Source organism: Bufo gargarizans, chromosome 2 (assembly GCF_014858855.1).
Source record: "Bufo gargarizans isolate SCDJY-AF-19 chromosome 2, ASM1485885v1, whole genome shotgun sequence".
NCBI classification, from domain to species: domain Eukaryota; kingdom Metazoa; phylum Chordata; class Amphibia; order Anura; family Bufonidae; genus Bufo; species Bufo gargarizans.
The window spans coordinates 474,655,820-474,671,191 of NC_058081.1; the positions used below are offsets into that span (position 1 = coordinate 474,655,820).

General features: G+C 51.8%; 1 protein-coding gene across 1 annotated transcript in view; it reads right to left on the bottom strand.

The window, feature by feature from the left end:
• The window catches only part of SMC1B (structural maintenance of chromosomes 1B), a 179,636-nt gene that overhangs the window by 57,605 nt on the left and 106,659 nt on the right, over positions 1-15,372 (bottom strand). The window contains exons 10-13 of the mRNA XM_044277857.1: positions 4,663-4,848; positions 4,406-4,585; positions 3,331-3,477; positions 3,111-3,248 (exon numbers count right to left, since the gene is read on the bottom strand). Of these exons, the coding sequence (XP_044133792.1) occupies positions 3,111-3,248; positions 3,331-3,477; positions 4,406-4,585; positions 4,663-4,848 (651 nt within the window). The remainder of the gene's footprint in view (positions 1-3,110; positions 3,249-3,330; positions 3,478-4,405; positions 4,586-4,662; positions 4,849-15,372) is intronic.

Genomic DNA, 15,372 nt, shown 5'->3' on the forward strand with positions numbered 1-15,372 from the left:
TTGTTATATATTGCTCTCGTGATGGGTTTGCGGCAGCCCTGTAGAGTTGAAATTACCTTATCTGAGAGCCCTTTGTTTCTTAAGGTTTGCCTCTCAGGATCCACGCTGTAAGATTCAGTGTCCCTACAGAGACCAATAGGACAACCTCCATGGGTGCTGTCATGGAGGGACGTCCTGGAAAATTCGATCTTGTATCCGGAGGAAACCACCTCCAGAACCCAAGCGTCCTCCACACTTGCTTGCCAGATATTTTGAAAGGCGAGCAGGCTAACCCCCCCTCCCTACCCCACCTTGACCGGAGGCGAGTCATGCGGAAGGTGGTTTAGTGGACTGGGGGCGAGCAGGTTTGGGCTTGGCATGCCAGCAGGGCTTGGCCTTATAGGAAGGCCTGGTGGACTTCTTGTCTGATCGACCGGGAGGGGCCCGAAAGGAACGAAAGGACTGCGCCCGAGAGGATGACTCAGGAAAGCAGCGGCGGCGGCGAGGCTGGTTCTGGGGAAGAAGGGAACTCTTACCTTTAGTGGCCTCAGAGATGAGCTCCTCCAAACGCTTCCCAAAAAGCTTCCCACCGAGGAAGGAAAATTAGAGCCTTTTTGGAGGCGGAATCCTCCGCCCAAGAACGAAGCCAGATGGTGCGGCGAATGGCCACAGAGTTAGCGGCCGCACGGCCGGAGCGGCAAGCCGATTCCATGGAGGCATGGAATCGGCTTGAGAGGCAAGCACTGCCAGTTCCCCCTGGACCGAGTCTGGAGGTAAGGATCGGATAAGCTGTTTTGCCCAGATAGCGCAGGCCTTGGCCACCCAGGAAGCGGCAAACGCAGGACGGATGGCGGCACCCGCTGCCATGAACACGGACTTGGCCAAGGAGTCAACCCGTTTGTCAGCGGGATCCGACAGGGAAGCCGCGTCAGCCAGGGGAAGGGTAGTGGCTTTCGCTAGGCGAGCCACCTGAGGGTCTACCTGAGGAGGAACCATCCAGAGGTTGACGGATTCCTCAGAAAAAGGATAAGAGACATCCGAGGCCTTGGTAAGGTGAAGGCGCCAATCAGGGTGACGCCACTCCTTAGCCAGAAGTGCGTCAAGATCCGCGTGATTCGGGAAAACGACAGCGGAACGTCTAGAACGGCGGAAGGACACAGACTCCTGGGAGGAGGAAGAAGGATCATCCTGTACATGGAGCACGTCCCGGATGGCTTTAATGATATCCTGTATAGCCGCAGACATCGCAAAGCAGATCCAGAGGCAGAGGAGTCCCCAGGAGCGGCGGAAGCGGCTGAAGAAGAAATCTCGCCCGTCTCAGACTTATCCGGGAATGATCCGAGGGAGCTGAGGAAGAATGGGACCCGGCCGAGACCCTATGAGGTCGCTTGCGGGATCGCGTGGCAGAGCGAGAAAGGACGTCCCCAGCGGGGGAGTCCCTGCTAGAGGCGGCCGCTATCTGAGCAGGCAGACGGTCCAGAAACTGCGCCAGGGATTGGGAGAGGCTGGCAAAGTTCCCTATGGCTTGGGACAGGGTAGCAGCCCATTCCGGAAAGACCGACACGGAGGCGACCGCAGGGGCGGCCTGGGGTTGAGGCACTGCGCGCAAAGAGAGAGAGGTAGACTGGCTGCATGGGAACTTCTTATTACACAGGGAACAGGCATAATGAGTAGAAATCGCAGCAGTAGAAATGACCCCCATAAATGAGGTGACACCTCGATTTCCAGGGTAAAGTGCCGGACCCAGAAAAAAGACATGGGCCTCCTTGCAGGTACCCCGGCCCCAAAATGAGAGAGATAGAGTGGAAGAACCACCGAAGCAAAAGTGCCTCAGGCACTAAGAGGCCATGGGAGGGGGGGGGAGGGAGGGGGACTACAGGGTCCCCGCAATGGATCCGGATCCCTACTTACGTTCCGATGTCTTCAGGCGCAGCAATGACCCCCCCCCCCCCCCCTTCACGGGAGCCGTGGGTCTACCGGAATTCCACTGCGGAAGCAGTATCAAGTGGGGGCTGGGTGGTTGCCGGGTACCTGAGTACGCGCCCGCAGGGGGGCAACTAAAGTGGAACACGATGGAGCCACCCCTGCAGCAGGCCGAAACCTGCAGAGAAAAGAGAAAAATAAAATAAAAAATTAGCAGGATGACCAGCGAAAAAAGATAGCAGGTCATGTCTGCCTCCTACGGACACTAGAACTAGACTGATCTCTCTCGGGTCTGGCAGAGGGGTATAGCCCACCTGGGTGGAGCCAACACTTTTTTTGTTTCTAGTGTCAGCCTCCTAGTGGCAGCTGGGCATATACCCATGGTGCTGTGTCCCCCAATGCTATGCATGAGAAAGGTCAGTTATCTTCATTGGTGGCGCAGTGGCCACAGCCCCTCCCCTCCTTCTCCTGTCTCTCTCCTTATTGGCGGTGGCGGCAGCAGCACAGGGGTGATAGAGAGACTCCTTCTCCTCTGCGCTGCTGAGTTGAACATCGGCGGCGGCGGGGCAGAGAACTGTGCCCCGCCGCTGTATTCAACGGCAGACCTGCCGGCGGCGGGTCTAGTCGCAAAAGTCTTGTCGCCATTTGTAAATTCTAAGTCGCATTGGCGACCATTTTGGTCGCCATCTGGAGCCCTGTGTAGTACTGTTTCTGGGGGGTAAAAAAAATCTGATCCTTATTTAATTCCTGGAAACCACATTGAGGGTACTTTCACACTAGCATTTTTGTTTTCCGGAAAAAATACTGATCAGTTTTATCCTAATGCATTCTGAATGGAGAGCAATCCGTTCAGGATGCATCAGTTCAGTCCCTCTTACGTTTTTGGACGGAGAAAATACCGCAGCATGATCACTTGCTGGAATGCCAGATCCGGCATTAATTTACATTCAAGTGTATTAGTGCCGAATCCGGCATTAAGTGTTCAGTTTTTCCGGATGACACCGGAGAGACGGATCCGGTATTTCAATGCATTTGTGAGACGGATCCGCATCCGGATCTGTCTGACAAAATGCCATCAGTTTCCGTCCGTATTGCTGGATCCGGCAGGCAGTTCCGGAATCCTCTGCTGCAAGTGTGAAAGTACCCTTAGTTCCCTTTATTTAGGCATCATTGTTACAGACAACTAAAATAATGTAGTGTTTTATTACTGCGAAGCAGTTGCTGAGATGTTTCTTTTTAATGACTTCTAACTCGCTCTGGGAATATTTGAGACGGGTCTGTGTTCCCTGTATCTGTGCATTAAGTTGTTTTAAATCGCTCTCCTTCCTCCTTATCTTCATTAGTTCCTAAATTAAAAGAAAAAAAATAGCTTTAAAAGCAATAAACATAGCAACAATAAGAATAAGAACAATAATGGAGTTCACTTACCTTCAGCTCACTCATCAGAGAATCTTTCTTTTCCTTTAATTCATTTATCTCTTTCTCATCCCAACGTTTAGCTTTAAATCGTAAATCACATGAACCTCCAGATATCACACCAGATTTCATGAATAAAGTTCCATCTAGAGAAACCGTCTGCAAGATAAACCACCATTTAAAGGGCTTATTACTGCATGCTTGAACATGAAATTAACAATCTGGGGGACATTTATTAAGACCGACGATTGATGCGCTGGTCTTAACCCCTGTGCCCTACCACCAGCGATGTGTGATATGCTTTAATCTATGCCAGCACCCTTGCTGGAGTAGATTAAGATCATGTTCCACGCCAAAAACTGGTGAGGAAAACGATGAATGAGTCGGGCCTTCCAGCCTGCCCTCTTCCCCGTCCCCTTTTTTCACCACTTCAGGGATAAGTTGCAGACTTTGATGTAAAACACCTTTGTGACAAAATATGCCTAAAAGTGGCATAAAAAAAAAAGATAACAAATGACCCCCTTTATATCTATGAAATACATCATACAGTTCGGTCCCAGTATTTTATTTGCAAAGCTTTTATGTGTTTCATTGCCCCTTTCCTTGATTCAGTCTGGGTGCAAGAGGATTGAATGGGGTTACTATTGGTATTTTGTTAGTATTTTTCTTTGATGTGGAAATAAAAGCAAAAAAAATTCCAGTGGGAGAACCCACCTATTAATACAACTGGGGTCCCATGTATTGAAAGATATATAAGAATTTGCTGGGCGGATTGGACAAAAAAACTGCAATTCCTCCATAGTTTTTTAAGGGGTTTCACTTTTATGTTGTTCAGTCAGTGTACAATGTAAATTGCACTTTGACTGTGCTCTATTAGTCAGTATACAGCTATACCAAATTCCATATCTATTTTGTTTTGCTATTTTTGCACAATAAAATCAGGGAAAATCATTTATTTTTGTGTTGCCATACTGTAAGAGCTGTATTTTTCCACTGGTGACAAAGCTGAATGAGGGCTGCGGGAATTTTGCATTTACATGAAAAACAGACACCTTAGTGAGGTATAAAGCATACGCTGAAAGCTTACTTTGAGCCTTAGGGATCCATCAAATGCAATGTGTTTTGCCTCCTTTACTGTCTCACACACCAAGCCATTGCCACACACAAACTGAATGACTTTTTTTAGCGAAGCACTGGAACACTGCACCACATCGATCATCATTTTTGCACCTTTTATTTCTCGTAGTTTTTCATTGATCGGCTTTATCTGTAAATAGAGACAGAACCTCTGCTGGAACACTGCTGTAATCCTATTAATGGTGCTTTATGGATAGGAACACTTACTTCCAGGTAGTCCAAGGAAAGGAAGGTCTCTGGCTCTGCCCTTTCCTCCTTAAGAAACCGAATGCAGTCCCTCGCCACCTTCTCACCAGACACGACAATGGCATTCATATATTTGCCAAACACTTTGGTAACAGCCAGTTGATATTTTTTATGGATTGGATGACATAACTCGAACAATCTGCCATACTTAAAATATGGAAAGTTGCAATTCATGTTTTTGCTAAATAAAAGGATAGTTCAGTATAGAACTTCTAGCTAAACATGCTGTAAAAATGCAATAGACATCAAACCCCTGTCTACCACCAAGGCACTTTTGGTGGTAGACAGGGGTCAGAAGAAGTAATCTGACAGGTCTGTGCCTACATAGCTCCACATGCAGCCAGTTGTAATGCACAGTGTGTTATGACACCTTTCTATCATAGCCAGCAGTACCTTTTTCAGCAAATTGATCTATAGTTGTCCCACAGTTACATTACCATGTACATTAATGAGCTTTGGGGGCTTGCGACCCTATTGTCAGTTCATCGGCGGCCCTTCCTTGGACCCCTTTTGTTAAAGGTACTTTCACATTAGCGTTTTTCTTTTCCGGCATAGAGTTCCGTCACAGGGGCTCTATACCGGAAAAGAACTGATCAGGCATATCCCCATGCATTCTGAAGGGAGAGTAATCCGTTCAGGATGCATCAGGATGTCTTCAGTTCAGTGATTTTGACAGATCAGGAAAAAATGAGAAAACCGCAGCATGCTACGTATTTATCTCCACTGAAAAAAACTGAAGACTTGCCTGAATGCCGGATCTGGCATTTGTCCCCATAGGAATGCCGTATCCGTCCTTCCAGGCTGGGCATGCGCAGACCGGTAAAAATGTGAAAAAAGATACAAGACGGATCCGTCTGTCCGCATGACAAGCGGAGAGACGGATCCGTTCTTGCAATGCATTTGTGAGATGGATCCGCATGCGTCTCACAAATGCCTTCAGTCACATCCAGATCAGCGGATCCGGCAGGCAGTTCCGGCGACGGAACTGCTTGCCGGATCACACTGCCGCAAGTGTGAAAGTAGCCTAAGTTGGTGTCCAGCCATCACAATTTGTCCCGGCTCATATTCTTATGCTTTCCAATTTTTTTGCGTTCAGCACATCAACTTTAAAAACTGACTGATCACTTCCTGCTTAATACATAACACCATTTAATAGGAGACATTGCCAAGATAATCAGTTTTATTCACTTCATCTGTCAGTGGTCTTATAATGAGATTTTCTCGCCCATTTTCCTTGGGGGACACAGACCTTGGGTATAGCTCAGCTCCCTAGGAGGCGTGACACTAAGTAAAACTGTTAAGCCCCTCCTCCATCAGCTATACCCTCAGCCTGGAGATAGAGGCTACCAGTTTTAGCTTAGTGTCCAAGGAGGCAAGACACTCCCTGCTACTGCAGGGCTGTTTTCTCCTTGTTATTTTTACTTTTTCTTCTAATTTTGTTATTTTATTTTTTCCTAGGGATACCAGAGACGCATTAGACCTCTCTGCTCTCCCGGGGTTGAGCTGCGCCAGTGCCAACTTATCTGCACTGCTGCCTCCCCCACAGAAGCAATAGGAGGATCTGGGCAGCAATGGCTCCCCTACATCCCGCCAGCTAGGGGGTCGCCCGCACGCCAAGCCCCTCTTCCAGCTTCCTGCCACTGCGGTGCCAGTGGCTGAAGGGGCGACCCTGCTGGAAAGGACTGAGGGTGAAGACGTCGCAGGGTGTCGTCGCCCCCGTGCCTCCGACGGAAAGGTTCAGGGGGTTCTACTCGAACCTCTTTGTGGTTCCCAAGAAGGAAGGCTCAGTGCGTCCGATCTTGGACCTAAAACGCCTGAACCGTTTTCTCCGACTGCAGAGATTCCGGATGGAGTCTCTCAGGTCCGCAGTGGCCTCCCTGGAAAGAGGGGATTTCATGGCCTCAATCGACATTCAGGATGCATACCTCCACGTTCCGGTTGCTCCATGTCATCACCGCTTCCTGCGCTTCGCGGTGGGGGACGATCACTTCCAATTCGTCGCCCTTCCCTTTGGTCTGGCGACGGCTCCTCGAGTGTTCACCAAGGTCCTGGCCCCTGTCTTGGCCCTTCTACGTTCAAGAAGTGTTTTTCTTCTCCCATACTTGGACGACATCCTGGTCAAGGCACTTCTCTCAGACATCCCGCAGTGTGGAACTCACTCTGGAGACCCTGACGCGGTTCGGTTGGATTATCAACCACCCCAAATCTTCCCTTACCCCCTCCAGACGGCTGATCTTCCTGGGGATGCTCCTGGATACAGAGTTGGCGGAGGTCCGCCTTCCGTCGGACAAGCGTCTGGCCCTTCGCGGGTCGGTTCGCAGTCTCCTCCGTCATCACCGCCCTTCCCTCAGATCCAGCATGCGGTTGTTGGGAAAGATGGTTGCCTGTTTCGAAGCGGTGCCGTTCGCACAATTCCGATCCCGCACCTTTCAGAGGGCAATTCTGTCGGCCTGGGACAAATCACCGAGGAGTCTGGACAGGACCTTTCTTCTGCCTCCCCTGGCTCGGGCTTCCCTCTGCTGGTGGTTGCATATCCCTCTAAGGGGGAAGTCCTTCCGTCCACTGAACTGGCTGGTGATTACCACAGATGCCAGCTTACGGGGGTGGGGGGGGGTTTTCCCTCCCCGGTCCGTCCAGGGCGTTTGGTCTCTATCGGAGTCCAGACTTCCAATCAATATTCTGGAACTGAGGGCGATTCTTCTGTCCCTCAGACACTGGACCCATCTGTTGAGGGGCCACCCTGTTCGGATCCAATCGGACAATGCCACGGCTGTGGCATACATAAACCATCAGGGAGGCACTCGCAGCGATGCAAGAGGTGACCCTCATTCTCCTCTGGGCGGAGACGCACGTGCCGGCCTTATCTGCGATTTACATCCCGGGGGTGGACAACTGGGCGGCGGATTTCCTCAGCCGGTCCACCATCGACCCGGGAGAATGGTCCCTGCACCCAGAGGTGTTCGAAGCCCTTTGTCTTCGCTGGGGTCGCCCCGACGTGGACCTCATGGCCTCCAAATTCAACCACAAGGTCCCCCTATACCTGGCCAGGGCACGGGACCCGAAGGCATACGGCGCCGACGCGCTCGTCCTTCCGTGGCGCGAATTCTCCCTTCTGTACGTCTTTCCTCCTTTTCCCCTCCTGCCACGGGTTCTTCGGAGGATCGCGGCAGAGGGCGTCCCCGCGATTCTAATCGCCCCGGATTGGCCCCGCCGGTCTTGGTACGCCGACCTAATGTTGCTGTTGGCAGACGCACCGTGGCCACTGCCCTCCAGGGAAGACCTTCTCTCTCAGGGACCGATCTTCCACGAGCATTTAGGCTCGCTACGTTTGACGGCGTGGCTATTGAGACCGCCGTCTTAACGCAACGGGGTTTCTCCGCGGACGTAGTCCGCACCATGATCCGGGCTCGTAAGCCCGTATCCTCTAGGATCTACTATCGGGTTTGGAGGTCCTATCTGGGGTTCTGTGAGTCCCGGAGCATCCCACCTCTCCGGTTTTCTCTTCCCACAATCCTGTCCTTCCTCCAGTCGGGTCTGGACCTGGGGCTGTGCCTCAGTTCTCTGAAGGGTCAGATTTCGGCGCTGTCTATTCTTCTCCAGCGTCCCCTGGCCCCTCTAGGGCCAATTAAGACCTTTTTACAAGGGGTGGCTCACTCTGTTCCGCCGTACCGCCCTCCAGTTCCTTCCTGGGACCTGAATGTGGTGCTCTCGGCGCTCCAATCAGCCCCCTTCGAGCCTTTACGGGAGGTCTCCCTTCGCCTTCTGTCCTGCAAGGTCATCTTTCTTGTGGCCGTCACGTCTCTCCGACGGGTGTCGGAGTTAGCGGCTCTTTCTTGCTCCGAACCTTTCCTGATCTTCCACCAGGATAAGGTTGTGCTTCGGCCTGTCCCGACTTTCCTGCCAAAGGTGGTCTCCGCCTTTCACATCAATGAGGACATCGTCCTTCCGTCGCTCTGTCCCTCTCCTTCCCACCCCAGAGAACGGGAACTGCACCGTCTGGATGTGGTCAGGGCGTTGAGGATTTACTTGGAGGTCACCGGGTCCTTTCGGCGCACGGACTCCCTGTTTGTGGTTCCGGAGGGTTCGCGCAAAGGGTTGGCGGTCTCCAAGGTGGCTATTGCCCGTTTCATTAAACTGGCGGTGTCTGAGGCTTATCGAGCCAAGGGCAGACCTCCGCCTTTCGGCGTCACTGCTCATTCCACCAGAGCAGTCGGAGCTTCCTGGGCGCAGAGGCATCGGGCCTCGGCTGAACAGTTGTGCAAAGCAGCCACTTGGTCCTCTCTGCACACTTTCACAAAGTTCTATAGGGTGCATACACATGCATCAGCGGATGCTGCTTTGGGCCGCCTGGTTTTGCAGGCAGCGGTTTCCTGATGCTCTGGTGGTGTTCCGCCTTGGGTTTGTGGTCCCTCCCTTCTTGGACTGCTCTTGAACGTCCCAAGGTCTGTGTCCCCCAAGGAAAATGGGCGAGAAAAGGAGATTTTTGTATAACTTACCAGTTAAATCTCTTTCTCGCTCTTCCTTGGGGGACACAGCACCCACCCTTCTGTGTTTGGTTACAGGGTTATGGTCTGGCGCCCCGTTGGGTTGCTGGCTGGTTGTTTCCGTTATTGGTTGTTATCCTTTCACTACTTGGACACGCAACTGGTAGCCTCTATCTCCAGGCTGAGGGTATAGCTGATGGAGGAGGGGCTTAACAGTTTTACTTAGTGTCACGCCTCCTAGGGAGCTGAGCTATACCCAAGGTCTGTGTCCCCCAAGGAAGAGCGAGAAAGAGATTTAACTGGTAAGTTATACAAAAATCTCCTTTTTTTTAAAACTTACCATTAAAATCTCTTTCTCGCTCTTCATTGGGGACACAGAAACCGTGGGTATAGCTATGTCGTCTAGGAGGCGTTGACACTAGACAGAAGTTGTTAGCCCATAAAAATAATAAAGAAATTCAGACTCCAGCACTCACTTTTTCTTGAAGTATCAAGTTCTCCGGCTTTATTTATCAAAAGTGCACAGATATTGCAAGGCTCAATTCTCACTGGTGTAGGCTGTTTGACGCGTTTCGAAAGTTCTTATTCGTAACAGTAGTGTGCATGTGGTGTGCTCAGGTATATGAAGTTGTTAGCCCCTCCCCTGGCAGCTATACCCTCTCCAGCCTGGAGAGAGTGCTTCAGTTTGTGAGAAGCAGTAGGACAAGCAAGCCAACCAATGAAAAACGTGTAACAGCAACAATGCCAAGAACCTAACTAGGTTCTAACCAGCAACAGCCACAACTGTGGCCGAACAACAATACTGGGTGGGTGCTGTGTCCCCCTATGAAGAGCGAGAAAGAGATTTTACTGATAAGTTTTACAAAAATCTCATTTTCTCGTCCATATTCATTGGGGGACACAGGAACCGTGGGACATCCAAAAGCAGTCCACAAGGAGGGAAAAAAACACAGACCCATGGAAACAAGCGTCCCTGCAGGCATCTAAGAAACTGCCACCTGCAAGACCATGCGGCCCAAGTTAGCGTCCGCTGATGCATAAGTATGTACCTGGTAAAATGTTGTGAATGTGTATAAGGAGGACCAAGTAGCCGCCTTACACAACTGTGCAGCCGAAGCGCGATTTCTCCGAACCCAAGATGCGCCCACCGCTCCGGGGGAGTGAGCCGTGACACCTAAGGTCAGATTCCTGCCCCAGGCGCGGTATGCCTCCGCAATTGCAGCCCGAATCCAACGTGCGACTGTCACCTTGGAGGCCGCCAATTCCTTGCAAGGACCCTCCGGAATGAAAAGGGAGTCCGTACGCCGGAAGGGACCAGAGGCTGCTAAATAAATCTTCAGAGCCCTGACAACATCCAAATGGTGTAACTCCCTTTCCTTAGGGTGTGCAGGAGAGGGACACAGTGAGGGAAAGACAATTTCCTAGTTGATACGGAAGTCAGTGACCACCTTCGAGAGAAAGGAAGGAACTGGCCGGAGAACCGCTTTATCCTTATGAAGAACCAGTAAGGGTTCTCTGCAAGAGAGCGCCGCCAACTCGGACACCCGTCTGATGGATGTGATAGCTACAAGTAAAACTACCTTCCAGGACAGGAGTCGAAGTGAAATCTCCCGCAAGGGCTCAAAGGGGGAAGCCTGGAGCGCTGAGAGGACTAAATTCAGATCCCAAGGAGGTAAAGGAGGACGGTACGGAGGAACCATATGTGCCACTCCCTGAAGGAAGGTTCTTACAGGCCCCAAGGGGGTCAGAGGGCACTGGAAAAGGATAGAAAGCGCCAACACCTGACCCTTCAAAGAACTAAGGGCCAGACCAAGGTCCAACCCTGATTGTAGAAAGGACAGGACCATGGGGAGAGAAAAACGAAGTGGGGGAATGTTCCGGCTTTCACAGAAACCCAGGAAGGACCTCCAGGTCCTGCAATAGATCCTGGACGATGCAGGCTTCCTGGCCTGAATCGTAGTGCGGATGACATCCGCCGAAAAACCTCTTCGCATCAGAATGGCGGTTTCAATAGCCACGCCGTCAAACGAAGAGACCTTAGATGCTGATGGAAGACCGGTCCTTGTGAAAGAAGGTTGTCTCTGAGTGGCAGTGACCAAGGGACGTCTCCTAGAAGGAGAACGAGGTCGGCGTACTGCGCGCGACGGGGCTAATCCGGGGTGAGTAGGATCGTCGGAATGCCCTCCATCCTGATTTTCCGTAGAACCCTGGGTAGAAGGGGGAAAACGCGTAAAGGAGTGCGAACACCTGCCAAGGGGGGAGGGCCTCCACGCCGCAAGCTTCCGGATCTCTTGCTCGGGAGAGGAAGGTGGGAAGTTTCCGATTGAGTCTTGAGGCCATCAAGTTCACGTCCGGGATCTATTGTTGTCCTGCTGAGGAAGTCCACAGTCCAGTTATCCACACCAGGGATGTAGATTGCTGAAATTGCCGGTACGTGGGCCACCGTAAGATTTTGGCAGATTCCTGCACCACCGCGAAGCTGCGTGTTCCCCCCCTGGTGGTTGATGTACACCACCGCCTGTCACGGCCATGGTCATGACTCTTGAACCGCATGCTGTTGCCTGTGGCTTGTATGTAGGTGTTCAACCACAGGTGAGGGCCGCTAGTGTGCTGCCTCACTTGTGGTTGTCGTGGGCAACAAGTTTTGTTGTACTGTTGCAGCATAGCAGCTTGCTGTAAGTGCATGCGGTTGTACTTGGAAACTTGGTTGGTATGTGTGCACTTTCCTTGTTTGGTGTGCACGGGGTTCATTTGTGTGTTGTTCGTTTGGACACTTCCCCTTTAAGTGGTTTCACTTCCCTGGTTAGTCTTGGAAGGGTTAATTCCCTCTCCTTGTGTGTCTGAGTGTGGGTGTGGCCGCTTGGGTTATTTAGCTTCCTGCTGGATGGCAGAAGCTTGGGGGGAGTACTCCAGGCGTGTCGCTGGAGTCGTCCTCCTGGTATCCTGTGACCATCTTTCCAGTAAGGGCCACCCTTCCGGTCATAAAATCCAAACCCCTGATGTTTAGTTTATGTCCTTTACCTTTGGTTCTTATTGCAAATATGGATGTCCTGGTTCCTGTGTGTTTTTATGTGTGTGCTGTTTGTCTATGTTTGTATGGACAGCGTTTTCTGAGCACGGGTTCCAGTCAGCAAGGCTGTGGCAGGTTGGTGTGGAACTGTTTGGGTTCACCTGTCATGTTCATAGTTCTGTTCATGTTCCCCTTCTTTCATGCTGCTTGGCCAGTGAGACTCCTGCTACTCCGTGCCTAGGAGGAGTAGGTTGTCTTACCCTGCTTTTGAGTTCAGGGCCATCCTGAGGGCTTGTAGGGACTATTAGGTTCCAGAGTATGAGCCCTCCTACCACCAGGGTCGGCTCATACGGACAGGAGACAGGGTCAGTGTTAGGGACGCAATAGGAGGTGACCTGCTCCCTAATTCTGTTGCCCTGACCGGACATTTCTGAGCATTGCACGGCTGAGGGTTTTCCCCATCCTCAGCTGTGACACCGCCGTGGTGTTGTCCGACTGGACTCTGAGGAGGTGGGTCCAGTGCCGGAGGGATAAAAGAAACGCCCTGAGCTCCAGGACATTGATCGGAAGCTTGGACTCCAACCGAGACCATGTGCCTTGGACTGTCCTGGGTGGGAACACTCCTCCCCAACCTTGCAGACTGGCGTCGGTGGTGTCAACCATCCAGGATATTGGAAGGAAGGACCTCCCCAGAACTGGAACCGACAGCCACCAACAGAGGGACGACCTCACTTGAGGAAAGAGGTGGATGGGATAGTCCAGACTCTCGGACGATTTGTCCCAGGAGGACAGGATCGCTCTTTGGAACGTGCGAGAGTGGAACTGGGCAAATGGAATCGCCTCGAAACAGGCGACCATCTTCCCTAACGTCTTCATGCAGAGGCGAATGGACGGAAGCCTGCAGTTGAGAAGAACCCTCACCGAGCGGTGTAAGGCCAGTCGCTTGTCCGGAGGAAGGCGAACTTGTGCCGCTTCCGTGTCCAGAAGCATACCCAGAAAGACCAGTTGTCTGGAGGGAGTCAGAGATGACTTCTGAAGATTGTCCAGCCACCCGAAACGTGATCTTTACGCTGCTCAACGCCTGAGCGAAAGAGGGAGTCTTGATGAGGATGTCATCCAGATAAGGCATAAGGAAGATGCCTCTGGAATGGAGCAAGGCGAGAAGAGGGTCCAGAATTTTTGTGAAGACCCAAGGAGTCGCCAGCCCGAACGGGAGGGCGACAAACTGGTAATGATAGTCTCCAATTGCAAACCTCAGGAAGCGCTGATGACTCCGCACGATGGGGACGTGAAGGTATGCATCCTGGATATCTACGGCCAAAAGGAATTCCCCCCTTTCTAGAGAAGCAATTACGGAACGAAGGGATTCCATCCGAAACCGCTGGAGACGGAGGAACCTGTTCAGCAGTTTGAGGTCCAGAACTGGGCGCACAGAGCCCTCCTTTTTGGGGACCACAAAAAGGTTTGAGTAGAACCCCTTGAACCTCTGTGCTGGGGGAACAGGAGAGATGACTCCTCGGTCCAGGAGAAACTGAATGGCCTGGGAGAAGGCGGCCGCCTGCTCGGGGTCCCGTGGAAGACTGGATTGAAAAAACCTGTCTGGGGGGGAGGGACGAGAACTCGATTGCGTATCCTGAGGATACAATCTCGAGTCCGCCAGACGTCCTGGAAGAGGAGTAGGCGGAAGTACCTACCTGGAAGGTGTCACGGATGTCAGCAATGAGGCTATCTACAGTGAAGGCCAACTTGGAAGGCTGCTCCGTATCCATGTCCAAATCAGAATTCTCTACCTCTCCTTCAGACGGCATGTCACCAGGAGAAGAAAAACCTGAGTGAGATCTTACACGGTGTGGAGAGGGAGATGCGTCAGAGGAAGAAATGTGTTTTACTCTAGGACGCTTTTGTGATTGCCGTGTGCCGACGGATTCACCAAAGGTAAGTGACCTAGGGGGGGTCACCCGAGCAAGAAGCTCTGGAGGGTGCATGTGAGGGAGGTGCAGCCTGAGCTGGTGGTGGATTCTCAACCAAGCGACCCACTATAGATAGGGTGGATTGGGAGATTTTAGAGAAGTTTTCTACAGCCTTAGAGAGGGTTCTGGCCCAATCCGGCAACTCATATGCCAGAGGGGAAGGCAGCAGTAGGGGCTAAGGGGGGGGGGGTGGGGGGGGGGGGGTGTCTGCCTGGGCGCCTGATAAGCAGTGCAGGCCGAATCTGGTTGCCCACAAGGGAAATTTGCCTGACACATGGAGCAGGCATAATGGACAGCTATGGGCAGCTTAGGATGAGCACCCGTGGGATCAGACATGATGGTTACCCAGGGAAAGGACACACCTGAAGCTGGAGAGGGTACAGTGATCTGGGGAGAGAAGACAACAGTTCCTACCAGAGCATCTTGAGATGCTGCACTTCCACTGTGCCAGGGCTCTAGATGCCTTAGCTTCTTTTGGTGCCCTGGACTCTTCATCTGGTAACTATGGATACCTACAGTGGATACTATGGTTATTTCCCTGTTGTGTCCTTTTTTCTTGCCAGTACTGGTTTGGGGCTTGAAGATGTCACCCTCTATCCTCTCAGAGAGTTACCCGGCAACACTTCAGTATCCTAGAGATCCACATCTCATTTGGTCATGGTATTTGTCCTCAACAATGTGAAGGGCGTGCGCCATTGCACATAATATTGTGATTCCTCTCCAGCGAGTCGAGGTCGCACTTACTCTGTATTCTCTAGCTCCACTCCTCCTTATCTGGGAAAGTGGTTATGCTGACACTCTGGTTTAAGTTTTACAGTGTGTTCTCTTCCGCATGTGCACCTTTTATGCTAGTGCTAAGGGTCGTAGCTGTTGCAGTGGGGCGTCCCCCCTCAGATAGGGGTTCTTCCCTGACTCTAGCTTGGCGGTTGCTCCTGTTCGGCGCCCTTGTCTGGTGGGGTGTTTTAGGCTAGCTCTACTTAACTGGGGCAGTATGGTTCCATGACTTAGGCCCCTTTCACACGGGCGAGTTTTCCGTGCGGCGAACGTATGGCACCCGCACTAAATCCTGACCCATTCATTTCTATGGGGCTGTGCACATGAGCGTTGTTTTTAACGCATCACTTGTGCGTTCAGTTGAAATCGCAGCATGCTCTATATTGTCCGATTTCGACGTGACGCAGGCCCCATAGAAATGAATGGGGTGTGT